Source organism: Diadema antillarum, unplaced genomic scaffold (genome assembly GCF_040938485.1).
Source record: "Diadema antillarum isolate AM-2024a unplaced genomic scaffold, OU_Dant_1.0 scf00000036, whole genome shotgun sequence".
In the NCBI taxonomy this organism is placed as follows: domain Eukaryota; kingdom Metazoa; phylum Echinodermata; class Echinoidea; order Diadematoida; family Diadematidae; genus Diadema; species Diadema antillarum.
In genome coordinates, this window is record NW_027270925.1 from 3518877 (window position 1) to 3540249 (window position 21373).

The 21373-nt window shown below is 38.6% G+C and overlaps 2 protein-coding genes across 2 annotated transcripts; both read left to right on the forward strand.

The window, feature by feature from the left end:
- The first annotated feature begins 765 nt into the window (after positions 1–765).
- LOC139708318 (hemicentin-2-like) lies at positions 766–4880 on the forward strand. The gene is made up of 4 exons (XM_071620276.1): positions 766–1131; positions 2264–2395; positions 3730–4038; positions 4549–4880. Exons 1-4 carry the CDS (start codon positions 993–995, stop codon positions 4878–4880), a joined length of 912 nt encoding a protein of 303 aa, XP_071476377.1. The 5' UTR covers positions 766–992.
- A 754-nt stretch (positions 4881–5634) lies between these two features.
- Positions 5635–20002, forward strand: LOC139708613 (receptor-type tyrosine-protein phosphatase F-like). Its single transcript, XM_071620557.1, has 9 exons — positions 5635–6337; positions 7102–7242; positions 9288–9440; positions 10432–10535; positions 13197–13404; positions 14727–14832; positions 15893–16024; positions 17406–17613; positions 19724–20002. The coding sequence occupies exons 1-9, from the start codon at positions 5893–5895 to the stop codon at positions 19793–19795; spliced, it is 1569 nt and encodes a 522-aa protein (XP_071476658.1). The 5' UTR covers positions 5635–5892; the 3' UTR covers positions 19796–20002.
- Positions 20003–21373: the final 1371 nt, after the last annotated feature.

A 21373-nucleotide genomic window follows, 5' to 3' on the forward strand; every position in this document is an offset into this window, starting at 1 on the left:
TCTGCCTACTACAATCTACCTTAAAACAACCTGTAAACACTGTTACTCTTTGCTGGCACTCTTAGTTTTTCTATGTACTATCATTCATAGCATTCATATATTATAAAATTCCATAAGTATGCATGAGCTCTCTGCATTGTGATAATAGCTTATTGCAACAGAATCTTTACCATGCTCAACTTTTCTTTGCTTTGTGGTTAATTTTGTTTAGAAAGTATGCAAATATGTTAGAAACTACTTAATACATTGGTTGCACTGTTCAAGCAGAAAATCTGTACTCTGGGAGGCCTATATTTTTCCATGTTTACCTATAGATTTTTGAAACAATGGCTTAGTCCTTTTCCTCCACTACAGATTTTGTCTGCTCTTTTAGAGCTTGTCTATACCACTGGAGAAAAATATTTTCATGCAGTACTTTCAGATGATTTATTGAAATATACAGTGCAAATGAATGTAGAAAATGTAATAAAAACCATGAAATTGGATCAACTGCTAACTAATCCCATTTCCAAAAGTAACATCCAGAAGCCGTGTAAAAATCATTACAGTGTTGTCCAATATGCATTTGTCAATCCAAGTCATTGTCCAAATGTGTTTACCTGCAATAAGTACATAAGTACCTGGGACCCCTGAATCCAGATGAGTAATTTTTGTCAAAATGATTCTTGATCTAACATAGATTTCACTGTACATTAGTTAATCTGCAATCACTATTACCTGTGACCTCCTAATAGTCAATGACATGATGATTGTTTTGTTTTTTTGTCAAAATGAGCCAAGTTGTAGAGTTACCATGCAATACAAAAGTAGCATTTCATAGATGGCACAAAATGCATGTACTAACAAAGAACCACAAAGAGATAATACCATTCATAGTGTCAAATGAATGCTTAAAGTGTAATTGTGTACCTACAGTGTAAGTGTACCTAGCCTTCTTTGCTGAAGTTTCCTGCAATAGTCTTTTGTATTTTGATAAATCCTGTAAATATAGAATGACTTTATTCTTACCTTCACCAGAAATCGATGAGTGTGATCCGAACCCCTGCCAAAACGGTGGAACCTGCAACGATCTCATCGATGCATACAGCTGCACATGTGCACCAGGATTCATAGGATTCAATTGCAGCACCGGTAACACTAGGCATTTGTAGATGGCACCCAGTCAGTACTAACAGTTCACACTATGATTTCAGTAATCTGTTTTGTTGTTGCTGAAATTGTTTTTTTTTTTCACCATGAGAGGTAGTGTATACTGAATTGCTCCATCCAGCTTTGCTAGGCTGGCTGTAAGAATGTTGAGATATCACAAATCCACAAATGATCTTAGGACATTAAGTTATTAAAGTTTGTGTCCTTGATAAGTCAAACTTGTTAGTTGTTGCTTTCTCTCTCTCTCTCTCTCTCCTTTTTATATATGAGGGAGGAGAGGGGGACTGGAGATAGAAACTTTTCAGCTGTATGTTCTATATTAAAAGACTGTTTTGGAATGTTGAAACAAGAATGTTTTTTAATGTTCATCTTTGCCAATTTGGAGATCAAAAGCCTGTAGGTACCTTAATTTGCATACTGTAATGTTTAGTAACTCTTGACTGCTGCACTACAACCAACAGAAATGACTTAGAAATCCTCCTAGACAGGCTGTATTTAGACATTTCTTCTTTTTTTTTCTCTCTTTTACTTGGTAAGCAGTAGCAAGTCCATAACAACTATTGACACAATACATATAAATAACAACGGAGGAAGAGCATGTTTTCAAATACTGCCGTAAAGGGTATATATTTGTTTTTGTTAGATAGAATGTCTATTTGTGAATGCTTAGAATGGCACATGATACTACATCCAACACATGCACACTCACACACTCTCACTAAGTGCTACCTTGTCTGATATGCGAGAAGTTTCTTAGCGGTTAGATAGGCAGACAATGCTGTTTTATTTTCACTTCCCATTTTAGTGTGTAGGCACTATAGTTAAATGATATGCAAAGATATGCATGTACTTGAAAAGATGAGATTGTCTTTTCTTCATGTGTGCTGTGTGTGAAACTGAGAAAATGGACTCACCATTGAAATTCTGTTTGGATTATTTGCTCTTAACTGTTCTAGTGAGTGAAGTGTACAGTAAACCGTGCAGCATTGAATTTTTGTCATTTAATCTTTCTATTTCCATTGGTCAGGTGTACTTTACTGAGGTGTTATGGCATAGAACTTGTTGTTGTATCACGCTCCTTTCATTAAACCTGCTTTCACTTGCATCATTCCAGCGTGTGAGCAGAACGTCAAGTTCGGTCAAGACTGTCTGCAGAACTGTACCTGCGTGAAGAGTGCCACCTGCAATAGCATCAACGGCACTTGCGACTGTGTGCCAGCCTTTCTGGGGGCAGTGTGCGACAAGAGTGAGTGATTTTCTTTGGGGGGGGGGGGGGGATGGGGAGGGTTGAAGGGGAGGAGGCAAGCTTCCGTTCATCCCTCTTTCTCACCCAGCTGATCACTCGCAGAGACAGTGGGCATATATGTGCATGCATGCTGTGTACAGTGTACATGTACTGCAGAGTGGGCTGAACTACATGTACATTGTATGTAGTGTGCCTGTGTTGCAGAGCTTATTACCTCCGCCAAGGGAGGAGGTTATTTTTTCGTTACTGTTGGTTTGTTCGTTCGTTCGTTCGTTCATTCGGTTGTCTGTGCGCAAAATAACTCAAAAAGTAGATAATGGATTGGGATGAAACTTGCAGGAAAGGTCGAGAATGACACAAGTAACAAACAATTAACTTTTGGTAGTGATCCGAGAATTTTTGGGGAATTTATGAAGGATTTTTGATATTTTGGCAGGTAGGGTCAATGAACTTGGGAGTTCAGGCTGCGCGTATTTGAGGTTTGCATGCGCGCACTAAAGTGCGTGCTCTAGTTTCTGCTAGGGTGAGGCGCACTGTGCAGCTGAGGGTTTATGATGTAACAAAGGCTTCTATATTGGGAAATCGGGAGACTTTCAGCGCACTACACTTTCAGCATGTTTTAGTATAAGTACGTATGGGTGGAAGTCACTGATATCTCTATGGAAGAACAAGATCAGTGATGGAAATGAGCTTCATGCTCGGCGGAGGTCTGCGCTCTCAGAGTGATTCTCTAGTTATGGTACAAATGAGCCCAAATGAAAGCTACGAATGCTGTATTTTATCATATTTTTGCACAACTGCAGGATCCTGTGCAACTCAGGGGCTGAATATGAGTTGGGGGGGGGGGGGGGCAAATGAGGGAAGCAGATATTTATATTTCAGTTCTCTTCTTTTTTTTTTCATTAATAAAGATGTAGAAAAGGAAATATGAATGAAAATATGAGGGAGCTGCTAGTATGTTATCTTCAACCATGTCCAGTGCACCATTGCCATTGCAACCATATTTTCTTCAGAAAAAAAAGAAAGAAAAACGAACAAGTTGGAGAGAGCTACAGTACTTCCACTGTCTCCATGTGATTTCAGGGATTTTTTGCAATCTTGACAGCTCTTGGCATGAAGATGTGTGAGATATTAATTTCATATTCATCTCATCAAACATTGCCATGCCAACTGCATTCTTTTGAGAAATTCCCTCTTCATCTCCAAAAAGCCAAAAGTGTTTTGTACATGTCAATCATATATAATGATGATCCTGCTATTTGTGTCTGAGTTCAAAGATCATCTATTTCAGGCGAAGCCTTGACATCTCTCTTTGGTTTGATCTTGCACTCTAGCTGAACTTGCTGTTGAAGCCAAGGTAGAGGAGTCCGATATCTCTGAGGCACAGAACTTTACACTGAATTGTACCATCAATCTACCTGACGAAGATGTATCAGTGGAATTGCTCTTTATGGGAAAGAATCTCTTGGTAGCAAACGAATCGACCAAGTACCAAGTGAGCGAATCTTCTGGGGGCATGTATGTTGTCGTGGTCTTGAATGCACAGGCGCAGGACTCGGGAGACTACGTGTGCCGGGCTACCACAATGCTGCTATCGGGAGATCGTGTGGTTAAGAACAGCACCGCAACAGTCGACGTCCTCGGTAGGTTTCCAAAGTCAAATGCTTCCCTGCATAAACATCTGGCCTCTGTATCAATGGCAGGAGCCTTCTTACTCAGAGCAATACAGCATTTGCGATGGTGCAGTTCATGAACAAATATCCTATCACAGTCTATTTACGTTATAGATGGCACTGCTGTACAGTTTGGATGTGGACAAAGCAAATTTGCACACATTTCCATTTTGTGCCGAGAGTCGAGTAGAACCTGCGTCCAGCAAAACTAGAAAATGTTAGGAAATTTTGCATCACGTCAAGTTGACTCTAATGATACAGTAAACCAGGACAGCAAAATGGCAGAAGCTTCATCAAGCTCTGATGTAAGATAAGAATGTGCACACTCAGATGTTCACACACTCAAATTATACACACCATATCAATGATATTCTTTATTCATTGTATTATTCAAATTAGAAATGCTGACAATGAGTTTCTTCACCATTTAACATTTTTCTCTCTGTTCTCCCATCCTGTCCCCCTACTGTCTTACCCCAGTTACTGGTCGGATCGTCGACGAACTAAGTACGAGGGAAAGCAGAGTGCGACTCAACGATACTGCAGTGCTCAACTGCACAGTGTTTTCCAGCGATATGGCCTCTGTTGGCTGGAGACGAAACGGAGATGCACTCCAGGACGGGGATGAGTACACTATAACAACCAACACACGCCCCCAGCCTGGGGGCGCCTACTTCTCCAGTCAACTTTCTGTGATGAATATCGTCCGGGAAGATAACGGAACTTATGTGTGCGTCGCCATGGGTGCTGATGGGAATGAGACGGATAGTGATGACTTCCATATCATTGTTGAAGGTACAGTAAGAACGTGATGGTAGGCCATTAGGGGCGTCCCTGATGGATGATCCCCCCCACCACCCCATCCCGTCATACCGTACTGTAAAAGTTTATATTTTCCCGTGACTAATTTTTCCCGCTCAGACGGGTAAGATGAGTTTCGCATGTTTTTAATTCCATGGAATGAAGACATCAACTACTTGAACATATGGTAAGCAAACTAAGAATATTTGCGGACATTTATTTTCGCACTAATTCCTAGTTTCGCAAAATATGCAAAAATTTCAACACTGCAAAAATTTCCACTTTTACAGTAGCTCACCAAATTCATTTATCAATTCTATACCACCTTACAGTAAGTCTCAGTGGTGTGGTCATTGCAGGGAATGTTGGTTTCTTGTCCAGCTCTGCTTTGGAAAGTTGTGAGGGAATGACATCATTGCCTCTTGGTAATTTAATGTGTATGGTTTGCATGAGTATCTTTTTTAGGTCATGGCATGGGAGATGAAAAAATTGAATTATTTTCTTTTTCTGTCTAAAACTTCTGCTGTTGTATTTGTTTATTTTTATGAATTTCATCATAGTTCACTCCAACATGGAATGGCATTGAAATCTTTCGTATTTTTGAGAGACAGTTTCATCCAGTAAAAGATTAAAAATCAGGAGACATTGCCAAAGCTAAAAACTGAGAAGTTAGATTTACCTCAGACATTTAAGATGTAACGCTGGTTGACTTGATGAGCTGCTGTAGGTTTTTCAGTGACAACCCAAAGGCTACCAAATGCTGGGTTCCTGCTGCCATGTGATTTGCTGTGCACACTGCAATTGGCCATTAGTAACTGATCATGGAGTACTTGTTTACATGTCTATCACAATTTTCGTCACAATTGAAATTGTAATCTGATATTGTTGAGTAATTGTGGTGATCATATCAGATTATATAATATCTTGAGGTCAATCGTGACAATTTTGTTGATTGTGGGCCATTTTTGAATCGTCAAAGTCTTTTCCAGCATAAGATAGGGAGTTTATTGCGAGAACCGATACATGCAACCAAGCAAAACCTGCTCTAGAAAAAGAAAAAGATGGGAGGTATCACAGGTGGCTTTATCACCCAGCATGCAAAACAACCACAGCCTGGGACATGCAAGTGAGACAACGTACTCGACTGAAGTTCTTATCCATACCATAATGTCTTTGGTTTCCACAGAGGCTCCTGAACTGGCCAACAGCAGATACAGCAATATCCAGTCAACGCAGCTAGATCTTGAATGGGATGTGATGTTTTATGGGAATCTGGACATTACCAGTTGTACTGCAACTTACTCGAGCTCGCCTGGCGGTGAGCAGGTGGTGATGCTCGGGGCCACTTCCCCTCAAACTGTGGTTAATCTGACGGAGTACACGGAGTACAACTTTACTCTCATGTGCCGCAACAATGTTGGAGATAGTCTACCCCTGGATTATCCTGAGCAGAGGACATTTGCTGGAGGTAAGATGCCTGCCATCTTGCCCCTCATAGCTTGAAGTTGATGATGTAAACAAACGGTTTCTACATTGGGGGCGATTTTCATCATGTGTGTATGGGTGGAAATGAGCTCCTTGGCGGAAATCTGTGCTCTCCCCGAGTGCTTTTCTAACTTTGTTTTACGTATGTGCATTTGTAAATATTCATGTTTGTGTTCATATGTGTATGTGCTTTACATAGAGGAGTATGTAAGTGTGTGTGTGTGTGTGTGTGTGTGTGTGTATGTGTGTGTGTGTGTGCGCGTGTGTGTGTATTTGTGTGTTCATTGTGGTGTGGTGGGGTTAAGGTGCATGTACATGTATGTGTGTTTGTGGTGTGCTTGTTTGCGTCAATGAGGAGAAATTTGACAAAAAGTTGCAATGAAAGCATCTCAACACATGAATCATTAAATTTGAATTCCACATGAGTGTTATGATTTATGCAGTTATTATATACAGAGTGAAATCAAATAAATATTCCTGAAAACTAAATGTGTGTATGTTTAATGTGGCACATTTCTCGTTACCTTTGTCTATGTTTACAAAGAGCATAACAAAATTGCCATTTGCGTAAGTTTGTCACTTCAAGATTTCCTCTACACACTACACATTGATAGACTCCAAAAAATGTAGCGCGTGACTCGTTTTCCTGGAAATAGATGCACCAGGGGAAGTCCCTGGCATGAAAACGCCCCCTACAAATGGTTCTGAAGACGTCTAGCAAACCTTTGCTTTGTATTTCTTCCTCAGCACCAAGTGCACCTGGGAATGTCATTGTGCAAAACCCAACACAGACCACTATCGATGTCTCATGGACAGAACCAGCAGAACCGCGAGGACCCATCAATGGATATTTAATCACTGCAACACCGGGTGGTGACCCCTTCAACTGTAAGTTAGCAGCATCCATACATAGACTTTCATTGTGATTGAAGGGCAGTCATTAGGGTCAGAAGTCAAGATTACTCATGTTAATTATTTTGTGGTAAGAATGCCATAATGAATAGCAATTTTCTACCCAACGTCTTCCAAGTTTGACATATATATACAGGTAGGCAAAGCCCTATCATCTCAAACTGTATTCTTTCAACTATCAACTCCAGCCACCGATTTTGTCATGGCACAGCACGAGTGTGTAAAAACCTCTTCTTAAACCCCTTCTCCGCGCCCCCCCCCCCATCTCCTTACCACCTCATGCACTTCCAAATTTCTCCTTAAGTAGCCATAAGAGCAAAGAAAGCAAGCATAAGGATTTCTTCATCTCAATCAGCTACAACAAAGTGAACTTAAGATGCCTGGATTACCATTTGATTGAATTCAAGCTCTAGTTTTAATAAAAGAATGAAATAAAAATTAAATGCTCCTGATTCCAATATTTAGCTCAGCTCTTGTGACTGCCTCTGTGTGTTGTGCATTGTGCATCATTTGTTGTACATTGTCTGTTGTCTATCACCCATCGTCTGTGAACACTCTGCATTTTTTTTTATATACTTCCATACATCAGTAATCTGATTTGAGCTAAAAACGACAGGTATCCTTCTTGAGAGTTTGGAAAGGGGGCATTTCACAAATTAAAATCTATGTACAAATGGTTTAGGTGACCTTCATAAGGGAAGGTGGGTGGACCCAAATGTCCAAACTAAAATTTCACCTGATCTTTTTTGGAAGACTCATGATAGGTTTACCTGAGGGGTATAAGTTGAGAGAGGGACTCTTTTAATGGGAAGAATATATGTTGCTCATGATAGCAGCAGTGGTAGCCAGATTGAACACTTGCATTATTATCAAATGGTGCATGTAATGTGGTGCACAAAGGATAATATTTTTGACGTTTTCATCTTTTCTTGGTCAGTATATGATTAGATTTTAAGCAAATATTTTAGAAATCATTGTTACTAGCAGAAGATGATACAGTCAAGCCTTCATCATACAGCCATTGATTAACCGGATCTCTCTCTTATCCGGATGTCTACTGGCTGACAATTTTAATGTTTTCATGTATTTTCAGTACCAAATCTCACTCAAAGCAAACACACATTCAACCATTATCGTGTGAATACATGGCAGGTCATATTCCAGTCATGGGAATGGACTGTAACTTAATCTGGCTACAACGCTGTTGCAGAAAGATTTAATAGAATGATGATCATGTGTTTTAAGACCTACCAGGGAGTGAAATAGACCTATGGAAATGGACATAAAACACTTTGCTTTCAAAGCAGAGATTTAAAGGTGCCACCAGTATTTGAGACACCTTTGTGATCAGTGTTATCATAAATGTGGACAGATGCTACAAAGTATCAAGGGAGTGATAAATCAATAGCATGTGTTTACCCCTAGTATGATATGCTATATAGTGCTGTATTTGAGAATATCTCTCTTATCCAGCCAAATCGCTTATCTGGACGCTGGCTGGCCCCAAGCTGGCCAGTTAATTGAGGTCGAACAGTATACTGTAAAAGGGCACTACAGGAAATTTTCGACAGGATTAAATGTATACCTTTTTGTTGATGAGCTTCTCCATTTCTTTCTACATGTATCTGACTACCACCCTTTCCATCCCCCGACAAATCTTGATATTATGTTCTTTAGTAGTAGACTCCTTCAAATCATCACTGAAAACTCATCTGTTCTCTCATGCCATGTACATACTAGTATGCAGTCTGTATATATGTTAAGTTTGTTCTATAAGTTATAACTTACAATGTTTATTTTATGTATTTTGTATCTTGTATTGTGTTTCATCGTATCTCAATTTGTACGCATGTATATTCCATAATTGAATCTATCTTTCCTAATTTTTCTTCAGCGCTTAGAAGCATTGTAATAAGCGCTTTATAAATGATATTTATCATTATTATTATTATTATTTAGCACAAAATTAACCACCAAGGATAAATAATGATGCTCTTGATCCAAACCTGTTCTATATTCAGTTACTTCAAGAGCCCTAAACCACACCCTTGAGGGCCTAACTCCAGGAAGTCTTTACATCATCGTCGTCCAAGCCTACAACATCGAAGGAACCAATGGAGTGGAAGTGGGAGCTAAGTCACCGCCGAGTGGGACTATCAAAACTCTCGATGCCAGTAAGTATGGCCTGTCTTGTGCATGTACCAATACAATATTTGGTACCCTTGAGTACTAAATAAGAATTCACCATTTTTTGCCAAAGAATGTGTAAAAACGATTTTTATTATTATTACGCATAAAAATGTTTTCTTTGTGATTTTTGCAGCAATCAATGCATGCAAAGAATATATATATTTTTTTCTCATTTTCATGCTCTTGTAATCTTCACTGTCTCGAGTAGCACACAGACAGGTATTCATGCACAGGTACAACTTTGCTTACATTACAGGAACTACATGTACTAATGAGAATGAGTGAGATGGCAACCGGGCAAGTTCTTGGTTATCTAATGATTGTGTAATAACACTATTGTGAAAAAAAAAATGATAATAAATTCTTGAGTAGTTACTTCGTGAAATTTTTATTATCATTGTGGTTAGAATACATGTTGACATGGAAGGAAAATCAGCATCGGGATCATTATCACCGCATCGATTTATGCTAGCGCTGATGATGAGAAAATAGTCACCATGACAACATTGCACAGCTATATGATAATGGAAACAAGATGGCGCTACACAACACCATATAGTTGTGACAATGCTCTCTCTCTCTTCTCACACCCCTCTGAAAAGCCTTTTACAGATGCAGATTTTTGATCATGCAAAGTTGAAATGACAGATACAATGTATGTACAGTTGTATCAGTTCAGAATTTTTTCAGGCGTGGTTATTCATGAAAATTCATCTCACTAATGGAGAAGGGGGCATAAAATGCTCATGATTTGTGTTTGATACCCATATTTGCCTGGAGCTTGGACCTGAGAAGTGTTTAATTCATGTTTCAGACACATTTTATTTGATTGACGTTTGATATGTGTAATCTAGACCTCTGTTCAGAAATCTAAGGGTTCAAATTTTTGTCTAATTTCATTCTTGAACATTGGGGATGGTAAGCAAGGTGCAATGATGCAGTCTGTTTTTCATGCAATTTTGTCTCCTTTGCTAGGGCCTGGTCCACCATTTAATCTCCAAATAGTGGATAATCCTGACAACTGTGTTGTCAGGTGGGAAGTTCCGAGGGAACCGAATGGCGTTATTACAGGATACACAGTAAGTTGTCTGATTTTCTAACCTTTATTTGTCTTTCAGGTCTTGCTGGATAAAAGATACAGTGCAGCTCTAGTGTACAGGGTGCTTCAAAAATTTGTGATTTTGTGGAGATAGTTAGAAACCGCATATGAAAATTTGAAAAGCCTTATGATTCTACATGTAAAACAGAATTTTTGTACAACTGTGTATGTGAGAAAAATTTGTTTGAAGAAGGTTGAGATATCCACACAAGTGGCATCGTAATCAGTGTTGGGGCCCAATCACAATAGTCCCCTCAACTTTTTGAATCCAGTTTGAGTCAGGTTTATATGGAATTGGGCTTTGTCATGCATTCCTCACATGCAATATATGTCTACCACAAGGCTTGTTTAGGGAGGCAGTCACATAGTGTACTGCAGATTGTATGTGACCTGCTGCAACAAAAAGGTCCTAAAGTCGCGCACGGTCGAAGCCGTGAAAATCGAGTTTGAAGTCAGAGCATTAAAATTGGTCAAAACTTACGATTTTCTGATTTTGATATATTACTGGAGTCTAACATGTCTTCTTTCATCTGTCGAAATTTTGAAGCAAAATGATCAAAGGAAAGATAGAAAAATAGCGTTTTTCTGAGCCATGTTTTTTGGCGTTTCAACGAAGCAGAGACTGGTTCGAAAATTTGGATTGAGCGCCACAGATAGGTTCCACCCTTAACAACGACCAGAGTGATCTCATTGGTCAGTTTGCTGCATGCTGCTAACCGAAGCGTGAAGCTCGCACACTTCTAAGTCGACTGGTGCGTGCCGGCGGGGTGCGCTATGCTCAGCCGCTTCTCACATCCTGGTCACTGATTGGTTGGTGAGGAGACCGCCGACGCTGATGTGCTTGAATGAACTCTTCGGGGGTTGCTAGGGCTTACCTTCTATTGTCCAGAGGTGAAAACTGACTTGCGTGTCCCTTGATTGCGATTGTGTCGAAAGGAAGACTTTTAGGGCGCTTTTCTCGAAACAGTGATTTTCCTGACGTCTCGACATGCTCTCTTTTAAACATCGATATCTCTGCAGCCGATTATTTTTATAAAATGTGTTATATATCAATTTAAAGCAGAAAGATTAGGGGATTATGTCATGCAATTTTCAAATAATCGACCTCACCCGACTTTAGGATCATTTTGTTGTAGCGGGTCACGTATGGTTGTGTACAGTGCAGTGCATGCCTGTAATTGTGTGGTGCATGTGTTCAGCAGTAGTGAGTGTGGAAAGTCTGGTCAAGAGATGGAGAGAGAGAGAGAGAGAGCTGGTTAGCCCAGACTCCCTGGGGAGTGATTAAAGAGCCTGAGCGGCAAAGGTAAGGAAAATATATTGTGCTGGTCATGGGGTCAAGATGGACAGGGATATATGTCACACTGTGCCCAAGAGAGTACAATGTATATTTGTAGGTGGAATTGAAGCCGGGCTTTGGTGCAAAAAACTGCAGATGGCATTTTGAGAGTATCAACACCACTGTAACAGTCTTAATTCGAAAATTCTAGATTTGATTTTTTTACCCCCTAATGTATTGGACACTTTACCCCCGGAATTTAACTGTCAGGAATATCACTACTATCCAGTCTAGTCACAATTTTGTCCACTATTCTGGGAATCATAGTCAAGTATATGATCCCGTTAATACCAAAACTGTCTGATCCTATCCCACATACAGGCTACAACTTGTTTGTCTGTGTGTTTGTGTGTGTCAATGTGTTCCTTTACCACTTGCTCCCATCCACGTGTTGCCCTATCCATTGACCCAAACTGTTGCTAAAATCAAGCTGCAGTCACGAAAACTTTCACAACGTGTACAACATGTTTCACTGTATCATGTAACAGTACATCAGTGGTATTGAATGTTCTCACCATTTTTGTCTTCCTGTGTTTGGCAGCTGATGGGTTTTTCTAGTTCAGTCTAGAATTTTTTGATTGACTTGACCAGCTGACTACCCAAGGTAGCCAGCTTTTCTGCAGCTGGTGAAAAATGTCAAATTTCAGATGTTGGTACTGAGACTGAAGGTGGTGTTACACTGCCCAAAATAATACAATAATAGTTTAAAATCGTGTCAGCTGGTACTGTAAATGCTGAAATATTTGAGGTACTGTAATTTTCACAGATTTCATGCTCCTTTTAGACAGCTCAAATTCTGAAGCCTGCATGACTACCTTCATGATTTTCGATGCGGGCTAAACTGTGCACTGCGTCAGCTGATAATACAACTCTGTGTGTATGTATGTTTTGTAAACATATTAAAGCATGTGTGTGTTAATGCTACTGAAGCTGTAGCCTTCTGTGCAGGCCATACATCCAAATCGATCATTTGTGTGAACTAGTACATCAATTTTTCATGAATAACATACAAGCATGTATTCTCTCATTTGTGAATTGGATGAAAATGTACAAGTAGTAAGCAGTTGCACTGTGCCAATTCAAGAACCCGCAAATATGTTTTTAAGCCCCTCAATTCAAAAAGTTAATTCCATGAAGATAACAACATTGACAGTGTTATGGCATTATTTTGCAGTGTAGTAATGTTGGGCAACTGGCCCCACACTCTTTCAAGTATAGTTAATAGGGATGTTGCTCTTACTGTATTCAGTATACCTGGAATGTTGCGGAGCAGAAGTGATCCATAAGTTCGTTTTGCAATTTCAGTTGTACTACCAGGCCATCGGGAGATCCAGTGGAGTTCTGAACATCGAAGAACGTTTTGATGAGGAAGGCACTGTTCATGAGTGGGAGCGACAGAAGTCACAACTGCACGATTACTCAAATTTTCGCTTTGCTGTGGTAGCCAAGACGTCTGTAGGGATGGGGCTCGAAAATGCCACCAGCGAAGAAACCTGCCAGACTGAAGTTGGTGGTGAGTAAAGAAGAGCCTATTTAACAATAAATTACTTTATTACAATCGATTGACAAATTGTATATCAACATAAATAAGCACTGAATTGATCAGTGTTTTATGGTGCTTTCAGACACACCAAGATATTGTATATTCATATGATTCATACGATTCATATTACGTCAAAACCAATCTGTCCATTTTAAGTCCGCACCAGAGATAAGTGAGCTGGGCGCGCACTGCAAATAAGCCCCGCCTACTCATACAACGTATGGATATGAGAGCATTCAAACACAAATATACGTCGTATGGATATAGGATAATGATTTGGAATGGTGCTCAAACCATCGTTTCGATATACGACGTATATTGATATGACGTTTCAATATGAGAGCATTCAGACACATAGAAATATCCTATATCTATACATCGTATATCCATATGTCGTAAATCCAAACGAGAACTCTCTTGTTTGAAAGGGGGTTTAGTAGTAGCCATGATATATGTTGGCCCGTGATTTTTTTTTTTCATCATGGCTACTACTAATACGCTGATCAATTCAGTGCTTATTTACATCGATGTAGGGCAATTTGTCAAACAATTGCAATGAAAACGTCTCAGCGGAAGAATTTCATGAATTTGAAAAATTACTTTATACTGAAAATTTGTAAACTTTTTACCTTCATATATGGTGTAGGCTTAGGGATGTAGATGCTTGTATGCACCATTGAAGTGTAAGTATTTTCATTACCTGTAGAAATGTAGGTAAAAACTTACAGTATGCGTAGGCCTATGGATAACTGTTGATGCATTCTTGATGAGTATTGTTTGGAATTAATCCCTAATTTGCTCTTCAAATTGGCAAATCCTAATTTGTCTTCCACATTCCTTTTGTCACGATGATTGAAGCTAGACTCCAGTTGCAATGCTGCTACCACAAGCTATGTGCAGAAATGCTGTTGCTCATTTTGCTAGTAGCTGCTACAGCTCCTGTTAAGTAGCTTTTCTTTACAGAATGATTTTTGTGCAAATCAAGAGATTTTTGACAATCTCATTTTTCAGGTCTTTTTGATTGATTGGTTGGTTGATTGATTGTTTGATTGATTGATTAATTGATTGATTGATTGATTGATTGATTGATTGATTGATTGATTGATTGATTGATTGATTGATCACTCGACTGGTTGGTTGGTTGGGTTTGTTGTTGATGTTGGTGTTGATGGTGTTGGTGTTGATGTTGGTGTTGGTGTTGTTGTTGGTGTTGTTGTTGGTGTTGGTGTCGGTGTTGTTGTTGTTGTATTGTTGTTTTTGATGTTTATGGTACCTTTGCCTTCCTTGAACAGAGCCAGTGGAACCCCCTGCTCTGCCCACACCTAGTCCTGAAGATATCACAAAAATTAGCTTTGCCATCACCATGCCTGAATTTGATGAGAGCAACGGTCCACACAGGTAAGCATAGAAGCTACATGGATGTCATTTCATTTCCACTTTTTAATTTTCATCCCAGTTTCCAGGATGTTACACAAGGCCTCTGTGTGTGCTTTATTTCATTATTATTATTATTATTCATTCTTATTTTATTTATAATTCATACTTTTTAGTTGTTGTTGTGTCTTCTGCTGAACCCATTGTCAAATTGGGGTATGATGCTAGTGAAGATGAAAACGCTTCAAATTTCAAATTTCAGTGATCATCGCCCTATCCAGTGAAAGAAAATGAGTGCAACAAAACTTAAAGAATCCCTAAATTTTGAATGGATTATCCATTTTTCCCCCTCAAACTTCACAGTGATTTGTACTAATATTGCTCCATCCCCTCAATTTGAATACATGTAACAAGTTAGGAACCTACATTTGTATACATGTATGTTAGTATTGACAGACTCTTGATGTAAGACATGGGCCTCTGGGGCTAGAGCGTAAAGGCTGTAAGCCACTTCACATGCCTTGACACGTGCTCATAGGTCTGTAAAAAGTACTTTTGATGTGTCTGTTTGTGTGTGTGGTTGTGTTATATTTGTGTGTGTGTGTGTGTGTGTGTGTGTGTGCATGATGGAAGGGGGGTGGTACTGCATGGGGGATGGGGCGGTTAAGTAGAGGGCAGGTAATTAGAGGGCAGGTAGGTTTCTCTTTTTTTTTTCCTTTTTTTTTGTGGTTGGGGAGCCACGTGTCAGTCTATGTGTTGAATGTAAGTTGTATGTATTTTGGGTAACACACCGATTTATTTTTTTTTGTAATTTGTACCGTGCTGATTGTATATTGTGTTCATGCATTCAGGATGATTTTTTTTTGTTATGTGAAATAATAGAAATCAAATAAAGATTACTGAAAAACAAAAACAAAATGACTGGCAAGCACAATGTTTATAGCAGATAGCTGGCTAGTGAAGGGTGCATTTCATGAAAATATGCAGCGTTATGTGTCTGTGAATAAGACCAAGCATTCTGGACATCTGTGCATACATTCATAGGATTCTTGTTTCTTTTGTTTCTTGTTCTGACTGGGGACAGTTGTTATGAGGTGATCGTCATTCAACTTGCCGACCCAGAAGCAAAACTACCTACACCCTCACTAGAAGACACTGAAAACTACAGTGACAACATTGCTCCAGGAATTCCATACAGGGCTGTGATGCTTGAAGAGTAAGTAGGGCTACTAGTACAATTTGTCTTCCCCGTAGACCTTGTGCATGACAGAAGCACCGATTATATTCTGCAGCAATCCTCTCTTCATTCCCATTGTCCAACCCAGAAGATCACGTACGTGTAGAACTAGTCTGAGTTCGGAGTAGCCTTAGTTTTGATTTTGTCCTGTAGTATCATCTCAATTGTAAATTTTTTGATGAAAGCTTTAAAACCCTAATTCATATTGTAGAAAATTTGCTCTACCCAGCCCATGTGCTTTCTTGTCGTTCATTCATATAAACTAACTCCTGAACAGTCAGTGCTCTAGCCAGTAGTAAATTGTAACAGTTCGAGTGTGTCATGGAGCTACTACAGAGATGGAGTAACAACGACTAGAAGTCCTTTAAAGTGATGCTCGAAGCTGTCTCATAAAAATAAAAAGTGTGGTGAGTTAGCTCAGTTGGTAGCGCATCTGCTTCACAATCTAAAGGACCCCAGTACGATCTTAGAGTCCGACCGAGCGATGTTGTCTGTAATCATACTGTCCCCTGTAGTAAGAGGCAAAACACTCTGTCCCTCGGATAGGACATAAATGGAGGTCCCGTGTGTGAGAAGATCTTGCTTTATTTTATTCATCATAAAAAGCAGGGTGTTCAAACCCCTGAAGTGGTCCTGCCTCACATCCAATGGGACCCCAGCACATAATGACAGATGAGACAGTGCATACAAGCAGTGACGTCATCCACAGCATGTTTGCATAATCAACTACTGTAAAAGTGGATATTTCTGGGCAACTAATTTTTTGCACTTGGCAGGGTGAGAAGAGTTTCGCATGTTTTTAATTCCACGAAATCAAGACATCAACTACTGGAACACATGGCAAGCAAAAATGTTCGCATGCTTTTATTTTCGTGCTAGATTTTGGTTGCACGAAATGCGCAAAAATTCCAACTCTGTGCAAATGTCCACTTTTACAGTACTACAGTGCTTTAGGCTAGGCATAGAAGTATGCATACACGCAATCCATCACACGTACAATAAGGTACATGTACTAGCATGGAGCTGCCATATGATTGAGTTGTGACGTAGAAAATTGTCTTTCTTAAAACTACCCAATGCGGACTGACTTTGTTTATGTACATCAAAGCGTTCACACTGGTCTCAAAATGTGCTATGCAATGAAAATCATTTTCACTGCCAGTTTGATTCAATTTCTGCATTTTTTCCATGGAAATCATGCACAGTATAGCAATACATACAGTGTACGTTTAAATAAAAATCTACACAATAAGTATGCAGCATAGAGGTCACAATCATTTTCAAGATATTTGAAGCGCTATGTGAAGAAGTGTTTTATAGAGCATTAATAAAACATGTTCATCACATGTATGCCTGTCAGAATTCCACCAAATAGGATGGTGACAATCGGTGACCAGATGAAGAAAGAGACACGATGTTACACTGGCCGAAACCCCGGTCCGCAGGCCAGAAGAAAGCGTTCGACCACGAATGCTGACGACCTCACTGCAGTCAACGGTCCGCTGCGAGCAGGGTCATACTACTCCACACTTGTGAGAGTTTACTCACCGGATTCTGCCAATCCATCGGTAGGCTTGCATTAGCTGATTCTCATGAATGTATGAAAGTGAATCATAAAACAAAACAACTTTTGTTCAGGAAAAGCAGCTGGCCATTCACCAGGAGCCTCACATTTTCTGTTTATATTGATTTTTTTCTTGTTGATCTTGATGACCACGATGATGATAATGGTGATGATGATTTGACTTTTGTGACAAACTTTCAAATACAAGCATATTCAAATATGATAAAGAGATTTGTGATTGTCAGTAGCAGAGTTGGGAAGTTGCAGTTTTTGTGCCTTTGTTGATTTTCAGAAAATAAAGATTAAATTGTATATGTATGTATATCTATCTACATACATGTATGTATATGCACTCAACCAAAAAAAAAAAAGAAAGAAAGTAAACACTTTTTAAGTTAATGTTTTTCATGAAAGATTTTGATGAAAGTCAATGTACAAAGTATTATATGCCATGTCAAAGGTGATTTGATTAGCTATCAAACCAGTAAGTCAATATGAAGGAAAACTTTATGCATGAGTGAACTCATTCGTTTTTGTCCTGTAAGGCACAAAAGTAAAAATTGCAAAAATTGGCATGTTGTCATTCATTTGGAAATGCCCTTCAAGATAGCAATGATAGCAAAAGACCAGTTTAACACAATGAGATACATGAATAAAATAGCAAAAATAAGTTTGTGTTCTCTTTATCTCTTTATAACCTCAAAAATGAAAGTGGGAAACTAAAAGGGGGGGAGGAATAAGAATTTTCTGTCAACTCAAACTTCAAATGATGTAGTGAGTAAGGGCACAAAGATGATTAAATGAACAGAATATCTCTATTTAATTCATTTAATTTAGTAATCTAAGAATTCATGAGAAAAATTCAAGAAACAAATATTATTCACAATTTTCTTAATTTGAGAAAGCAATTCAAATTCCTACCATTTTTTTTATATTACTTCTCTCATTTAATTTGAATTTGGATTTAACTGAAGATTCTTCATTTTCCTCAATTTTTTTAGCCTCTATTGATTATTTGGGCTTCATAGACTTTATAAGGGCTTTTTACTCTTGCTTAGTCCCAAACCACCGATAGGGCTAAGGGGGGGGGGGGGGGGGGGGGGGGCTTAGCCCCACCGTTGGGACCGATTTCCTTAGTCCACTTTCTGTTTACACTTGTTTTTGCGAAAGTGGGCTAGCCCCACCGATAATCCCGTACTATCTGGCCCTGCAAAATAGCAGGGTTAGCACTGCAATTGCGGTGCTAACCTGCGGTGCCAAGCAAGCGAGTGTAAACAGAATGAAAAAATAATCCGGGGCTAAGCAACGGAGACGAAGTCCGACCCCCACTGACCAATCAGAAACAAGGTAATCAACTGCTGCCGGTGCGTGCGTGTACTTGTACAGTGCACAGCCTAATCATGAATATTCATGAGGTTTGGAAAGTACGGGGCCAAGAAATATGAGTGTAAAAAGGTCAGTTTTCTTAGTACGGGATTTATTGGTGAGTGTAAAAAGCTTTAAAAATTGGTACGGGACTAACGATAGTCCTGGGTCAGAGAAAGTACGAGGTTAAGAAACACAAGTGTAAAAAGGGCTATAGAGATCATAGATTTATTTTTGCAACTTATTTCATGTTTTTTATTGTGTTAAATTTGTCTTTCATTCTCTTTGTTGCATGGCAGAGCATGTATTAAGTGCACACATGAATGACAACTTGTTCTTTTTTGCAATTTTTCACTTTTGTGCCTTTGAGGAGAAAAACGAAGGTGTTCACTGATATGTTAAGTTTTCCTCACCTACATTGAATTGCATTGCCTTTCGTGTGGTATATAATCCATTAACTTTTAGCTAAAAATTCTATGAGAAGTATAAACTTTCAAAAGTGTTTATTTTATTTATTTTTTTATTTTTTTGCTGAGTGTATATAATTTTGACAAATATTTATAAAGGGATGTGGCATAATACCTGCTGGAGAGCAGGAGATTGGTTTTCTTCAGCTTTATTGTCTCCAGCTTGAGGTATGTCCCGTTTATATAGTTATGCTGACTAATACAAGTAGTTTGAGTAATTTCAAAGATCTGGCAACCTTCTGATTTCAGTAAATGTTTTGTTACTGGATTATCTACCCACAGCTGGTGTACTACGAGACTGGTGCCTTCTCGCCTGTTGTGAGCACAAGTAAGAAACTAAGATTTAAATCCTAATCATTGTGCATTCTCAAGGGGAATTTACCCCAAATAATGCAAGTGGGCTCAATAAATGCAGAGTTCTTTTAATAGTAGAACACATTAGTGAAGTGAAAGAAGAATCGGACAATGCATTCAAACGTAAATGAATTGTTCAAGTTTTGTTTTGGTTCAAAACTCTGAAAATGTATAACCTTTTGGTGGATTATCCCTTTTACCTCAAACTTCACTCATGTTTTCTACTAAATACCATGTATTCACCAAATCCACACATACTACATACTATCCGTTTGGTGTGAATTCTTTTTTAAAGTAGGCAAAATGTATAAATATTTCTGTCTATCGACAACTTTTACCTACCTACTTTTCTACCTGCAGATGATTATTAATTCATCTATTTTTATCTATCTCTCTCTCTATCTTTCTATATATCCATCTAGAGTATATATCTATCAATCTATATATCTATCTCTCTCTCTATCTATTTATCTATCTAATATCTAACTATCTTTCCAAATGTCTATGTAGTATTTCTATCTGTCTGATCGTTTATAAATAGATTAATATGTTATGTACTAGTATGGTGACAAGATGAAAATTAAAGGGAAACAGTATACAAGGAATATCACAATTTTTTTTTTGAATTGTGGAGTAATATTCATGCATGATGCAGTTATGCTATCATTCTGATAAGGTATCTTTGCTTAGTTTGAATGTTTGACTACCTAAATAGAATAAATACCACCATATACTGTATATACACATATGTCATTGGCAACCGCATATTCAAATTAGATGAGGTGATGATGTCATCAGCATACAACTTCCTCATTGGTGGATACTCTAATAAGTATTTTACCTTTTTTTTTTTGTTCCATAATTTAGTAGTTGCAACCCCTTTCTGCCTTACAAGTCATCATTTGCTGGATTGATAGAACACAAAAATAGCATGATGCAAAAGATACTGCATTATCTTCATGATTTCATATTCTAAAAAAATGGAAGGAAGAATACATGTTTATTGGAGATTTCTCTGCTGACCAATGGGAGACTTGTGTGGGGTTGACATCATCACTTTAATTATGTATAAGTAAATATAAGTAGGTGTGACTGATATCGGTCTTTACTGAGAACTTGTGAAAAAAAAAGTGATTTGGGGGGCTGGATTTGAAGATTAAATGTACATCGACAAGTAAACAATCAGTTGTACAAATCTGGTGCATTTTTACGAGCAAAATTTTAATGACAGTACAGATGATGAAGACACACTCTGTTATCTTTTTCCAAGGCACATTATGATGAGTCCATACTCATCTGAAAAGAAAGCATTTGACTTTATTTCTTTTGCTGATTTGTTTAAAAACTCAGTTCTTTATTCCATAGATCTTTTATTGTATGTAGTTGGTACAATATCTTTTATTTTCTAAATATCCATTGCTTCACAAGTTGCAAGATATCGTTAATAATTAAAGTTATATATGGATACAAGTTTTGATTATGGTCTAACATTCAATTCTTGTTTTCCTCTAATTCTTCCAATCCACTGCGGATGTCACTATTCTTGGCACCAACAGCCCCCGAAGGTGAGTAAATGAG